Genomic DNA, 6,029 nt, shown 5'->3' with positions numbered 1-6,029 from the left:
TTTTTGCACAAAGTGAATAGAGTTCAAAACAAAAGAACATATTTAGTTTATAAAAAAGAACCTGAAGTTAGAAATAGAGGGTATATTACGCATATGAAAAATGCATTTAATTATTTATATATTTATTTATAAAAGTATCATGTTAAATATATTTAAAAGGCAACTGAATTTTAACTTCAAACAAAAATAATATAAGTAACGCCTAATTCTAGATCTTTAGAACATATTCATGTATAAATGTCAACGCTTTGTAGTCCATAAAATTATATGGTATTGGATGGGTGCTTGTTGTCCCAATTTCGTCCCCTGACGTAATTATGTTCATAATCATATCTAAATGTCAAAATGACGAACTAAACTTCCTTCAAATTTCGTATTTTCGGATGAAACACCATGATTTGTCTTTTTGATCTTTTTTATATATAAAAACAAATAATATACAAGGAACCATTTATATATATATATATATATATATATAATGGAAAGAATTAGTTCGTGAACTAATTAATTTAAGTCTCTTGTGAGACGGTCTCACGAAATTTTATCTGTGAGGCAGGTCAACTCTACCGATATTCACAATAAAATGTAATACTCTTAGCATAAAAAACAATACTTTTTTATGGATGACTCAAATAAGAGATCCGTCTTACAAAATACGACCCGTGAGAGCGTCTCACACAAACTTTTGCCTTAATTAATACAAGGAAACATTTAGTTGTTAATAACACAATCATATAATAATATACTAGTTCCAAAATGCATACGTTGATTGGTGGTGTCAGAAATTTGATATTAAGAAGGTTAAAAATGTTCTTAACAAAAGTACAAAATAATACATATCCATTAATTCCACATCGATTAAATTTTTGGAGCTAAAATCTTAATTTTCAAGTCTTCACCTTTTTTATATACTTGTGTTATGTGATAAATATACAAAAAAATTTAATTTTTCTAGGTTTTGTCTTTTTTTTCTTTAGTTGCGTTATGTGAGCTCAGTACAATTTGAACTAAAATTTCAATGTAAAAAAAAATAAAGATAGAAGAGCTCGCCCAAACTAAAGCTCACGTGGACATACTACGATGGTTTCACGAATCTTTAATAAAAAATAATATTCTTAACATGAAAAATTTTAGCATGAAAAAGTAACTTTTTCATGGATGATAATATCAATATTTATATATTATATAATAATTTGAGCAATATAATAATTATTATTTGATTGAATTATATGTAATATTTTTAATTTAAACTTATTTGTAATATGTATAAAATGTGATTTGAAATATAATAGACGATGGTTTCTTTTGAGGCAAGATTCTTGACTATCAAAGACGAAAAGGGTAAACAAATGCAGTTATGAAAGATGAAAAGCCCAAAATGAAATTGAATTGGATCCGAACCCTCCCTTCTCCATGTTTCTCCTCATCTCTTGCTGCAGAAGAAGTTGAGTTTAGACGGTGTTATTCATTATGTTGAATCTGTGAAAAGTGATAGATGCTTATGGTTGAATCTTCATTATTCTTTACAAAATGTTTGTCGGCGACATAGTACTCAATCTACTCACGTTAGACTCTGCCCTGGTCTCACGCCCAGTTTCATCATGTCAAGGTCTGCTTTCTCTGTTTTCCTTCATATTCCTGAGGTTTACCTAATTAAAAAAGGGGTTGCCTTTTTCATTTTCTTTTTTTTTTCCTCCTTTGTATTTAGAATTGGATGGAAATCATGTGTTTGCGGCAATTAATGTGGAGGTATTTTATTCAATTAACCAACGCATGGCATGATCTAGCTCTTGCATTCTTTTATTGAGTGCAAAAAATACATGGGAATTGGTCGCTTTGAGTATGTGTAACGAGTTGATACTTTTTGAATACATGAAAGTCAGGCAGTTTTGTTTGTAAAAAATGTTGGTTTTTTTTTTATCAAACAGTCTTAGTAGCGGTGTGGTTTTGACCTTCAAAGCTGTTGCAGATTCTTGACTGGTAGAAACATCTGGAGAGTGTCACAATCTTCACCGATAAACCGAGTTAGCATCTATTGGGAAAAATCAAAACATGGTTCCTTTGACAGAGCCGGTTTCAACTGTTCTCTCCAATATAGACTCTACCTGCAGTATTCTTTTCCCAGCAGAAGACATGCTTGGAACGCGGCACTTGATATTGGAAAAGGTTTCTGTAATGGTTATATTCGGCATCATTCAGTTCTTCCATTGAGTAACACTATAGCTCATCATGCCGGAGTTGCTTGGAAGAGGTTGGCACAAGTGTGTGCGCTTAGTGGCTGGAATTTTCTCCCCTTACACAGGATGGCTCAGGCTGTCAGCTTGGCCTTGAGCAATTCTTACATGGCTGTCCCTGGTGTATTTGCTCTAATCTGTGGAACACAGGTGGCATGGGCACAAGCGCTTCAAGACAAAAATGTCTTTCGGCCGAGAAATACTTTATACATACGTGCAGAAGACAGCCGTCTCTTCTTGACTAGATTGATCCCATCCATATTCCATGCCTTTTTGTTGTTATTAAGAGCTATATTTTTGGTTGTTCTGTTTACACCGAGCATTGCCATGGCTCCATTTGTGGATAGTTTTGGACCTCAATTCAGGGAATTGTGGCTTCAGGTTGTTCATCAAACTCTAGAAAGTGCAGGACCTGCATTCATAAAATGGGGCCAGTGGGCTGCCACACGACCAGATCTCTTTCCTACAGACTTGTGCAGCGAATTGTCAAAGCTTCACACAAAAGCCCCGGAACATAGTTTTGCCTACACAAAGAAGGCTATTGAGAAAGCTTTTGGCCGTAAGATTTCTGAAATTTTCGATGATTTTGAGGTAGAACCTGTGGCCTCTGGAAGTATTGCTCAAGTACATAGGGCTTCTCTGCGGTCTCGATATCCTGGTCGTCAGATGAAACCATTGCTAGTTGCAGTAAAGGTGAGACATCCAGGAGTTGGCGAATCTATAAAACGGGATTTTGAAATAATTAATATAGTGGCAAAAATCTCAAACTTCATTCCTGCTCTGACTTGGTTGAGATTGGATGAAAGCATACAGCAGTTTGCAGTTTTTATGATGTCTCAGGTTGATCTTTCTCGAGAAGCTTCTCACTTGAGCCGCTTCATTTATAATTTTCGTAGATGGAAGGATGTTTCCTTCCCAAAACCTGTATATCCTTTAGTACATCCAGCTGTTTTGGTGGAAACTTTTGAGGATGGAGAAAGTGTTTCTTACTTTGTCGATGAGCTTGAAGGGAATGAGCGACTAAAAAGTTCTCTTGCCCATATTGGAACACATGCTCTGCTTAAGATGCTTCTGGTAAAAATATGTCGCTTTTTCCTTCTTTCCAATATCGTCCTCATGCACTGTATATTGGTAATTCAAATTGAACAACTATTCCTTTTGTTTCCAACTCCCCTCCCTTGGCTTTGAAAACTAATTATATTCTTATTGTTCGCAATTTATGGTTAGCTACTTATACTTCTATTTTCTGATATTTTTTCCCTTTGCTTTGTCAGGTAGACAACTTTGTTCATGCCGACATGCATCCTGGAAACATCCTAGTTCGTGTAGCTAGAAACAAATCTTCCCGGAAAAAGCTGTTCAAAACCAAGCCTCATGTCATATTCATTGACGTGGGAATGACTGCGGAACTTTCTAATTATGATCGCTCAAATTTACTTGAGTTCTTTAAAGCTGTAGCTCGTAGAGATGGCAGAACTGCAGCACAATGCACTCTGAGATTATCAAAGAAACAGAACTGCCCAAACCCTGAGGCCTTCATTCAGGTAAATCTCGAACACTGAATGATGTTAGATGCGGAACCTTAGACACGGCCTTTACAGTTTGGGCACCACCCTTGCAATTCTGTGCCTTGCCTTTTTGGTACGCTAGTTCCAGCTTGGTAGACACTGGACAAAAGGAGCTAAAGAAATAATGCTGGGTCATTAGAGTAATTACAATTCACAATTGGGTGAGAAAATGTGGAAGATGTGATCCTTCTGGGGCAGTTTTACCTTGCCAACAAACCACATAAAAGAGCATTTCTCTATTTTAATTAATTTTTCTCATCTTGTAAAGCTCTTCAATTACGTTACTTGACAGGAAGTGAAGGAATCGTTTGATTTTTGGGGTACCCGAGAAGGAGATCTGGTTCATCCTGCTGAATGCATGCTACAAGTTCTTGAGCAAGTCCGGCGTCATAAAGTCAACGTTGATGGCAATGTTTGCGCTGTAATGGTCACTATTCTGGTCCTTGAGGTACTCTTGCTAATTTTTCTTTTTCATAATTAGAGTTAAAGGAAGGAAAATTATTCCTAGTCTCCAGGAAGATGCAACCTTTGATGTTTATTAACTTTCGTCGAGAATTCTTTGTTTCTTTTGGTCACTTTGTTCTATCATAATTGGTAACCATCATTTTTATTTACAGGGCTGGCAGCGGAAGCTCGATCCAGATTATGATATGATGCATACATTACAAACACTGCTTCTTAAATCCGACTGGGCGAAATCACTTTCTTACACAATTGAAGGACTCATGGCCCCTTGAATGGCTTTGAACAACTGCCTATCGGTTTTTTTGGTTAATGTAAATGAACTCATTTAATAGTATGTTCTGCATCTACATCATGTAAAATTTCATTTTCATCAAAGCCTGGTTCGTAGAACTAGAAGGTTTTTTCTGTGTTTTATGGTCTCCTGTCCTGTTTATTTTGGCAGAGAGAAAATGTGAACTATATCATTAAAAACAACATAGCAGGTTCTACACAAATGTTCTGATTCTTGTTCACAGCTACGTATTTTGATTGTGTTATCAGAACATTTAGTACATCGTCTGACAACATTAATTACAAGTTACACAAAGATTGGAAAATTTGTACAAAATACATGAAAGCTATATATTAATAGGTTTATTTTAGTCTATGATATATTTTCCCATTGGCATCATCCTTAACAACGTCTAGAGCATCGTTTGGAAGTTCGTGCCAAATCTGAGGCTTCAATAATCGATGTCCCATTTGCGCAAATCTGTCAGCGGCCATGTTTCCCTCTCTGAAAACATGAGCGAGATCATAATTCTTGATTTCTCCTAGCATCAATCGGATATAACAGACATGCATCTGCATTTCTTTGCATTTAGCTTCCCTCTTGCGAGATATTACATCGATTATACCCTTGGAATCTCCTTCTATCAGTACATAATCCCAGCGATTTTGAAGCACATGCTCAAGGCCTTTCCGCATGGCAACCAATTCGGCAATTGTGCTGTTGGATTGTCCAATGCATTCTGCATACCCAAGCAGAAATTCAGCATTATGGTTTCTAAATATCCCTCCAATGCTGGCTTCCCCTGTCTTGTATCTGCATGATCCATCGAAATTTAGTTTTGTCCAGCCTATTTCTGGCTTTTGCCATCTTACACTTTTGGCTTCCTCGTGCAGTTTCCTGGATAAAACATGAAACGGCCTATAAATTGATGTCTTACAGCTAAACAAACTTGAAATCATTAGCAGCATTTCAAAGATAACGTGTACAAAATGTGACAAAGAAAGGTGGGTGTTAAGTTAGAAATATTAAGACTAGATTTTGTAAGAAAACACGCAATATATGCTTTCAAGCAATTTGTGCAGGAACTGGAGTACAGGATAAGCAAGGTAGCATGAGAATTTCATGGATACAAGGTAAGACTTGATACTCGGATTCCTTGTTTTCTTTCTAAGGAAATTATTACAAAAGGATGATGATGGATGCATGGGTGGGTGTAAGTGGGCTTGATTTTACAGCAGTTTTTTACCATTGTTTTTTTAAACTGTCAATAACCGTCTTCTTGCTTTGGCACCACGAACCCGGTTAGTTACTAGTTTTCTTAAAAATAAAAAATGGAAATTGAGACAGTTTTTAGTTTCTTGGCTTCTGATACGTGGGTTGTTTAATTTGGATTTGTTTATTTTTTATATTGCATATACTGCATAAGTAACGGAATTATCATTTAATCCATTATTTTTATTTTATGGCGATTTAATAACGGTTGACGCTTTA

The 6,029-nt window shown here is 35.9% G+C and overlaps 1 protein-coding gene across 1 annotated transcript; it reads left to right on the top strand.

Moving 5' to 3' along the window:
- Positions 1-1,360: 1,360 nt before the first annotated feature.
- LOC140984809 (uncharacterized) lies at positions 1,361-4,761 on the top strand. Its single transcript, XM_073452444.1, has 5 exons — positions 1,361-1,609; positions 1,970-3,308; positions 3,509-3,778; positions 4,095-4,250; positions 4,420-4,761. Exons 1-5 carry the CDS (start codon positions 1,602-1,604, stop codon positions 4,537-4,539), a joined length of 1,893 nt encoding a protein of 630 aa, XP_073308545.1. The 5' UTR covers positions 1,361-1,601; the 3' UTR covers positions 4,540-4,761.
- Positions 4,762-6,029: the final 1,268 nt, after the last annotated feature.

The sequence above is a fragment of the Primulina huaijiensis genome, chromosome 9 (genome assembly GCF_012295235.1).
Source record: "Primulina huaijiensis isolate GDHJ02 chromosome 9, ASM1229523v2, whole genome shotgun sequence".
Classification (NCBI taxonomy): domain Eukaryota; kingdom Viridiplantae; phylum Streptophyta; class Magnoliopsida; order Lamiales; family Gesneriaceae; genus Primulina; species Primulina huaijiensis.
This window is presented reverse-complemented; position numbering and strand designations above follow the sequence as displayed.

Bases quoted from the DNA above. Each gene is read 5' to 3' on its own strand.
- LOC140984809 (XM_073452444.1), top strand. The intron at 3,309-3,508 runs GTAAAAATATGT...TTGCTTTGTCAG, and splicing joins CTCTGCTTAAGATGCTTCTG to GTAGACAACTTTGTTCATGC. The intron at 3,779-4,094 runs GTAAATCTCGAA...GTTACTTGACAG, and splicing joins ACCCTGAGGCCTTCATTCAG to GAAGTGAAGGAATCGTTTGA.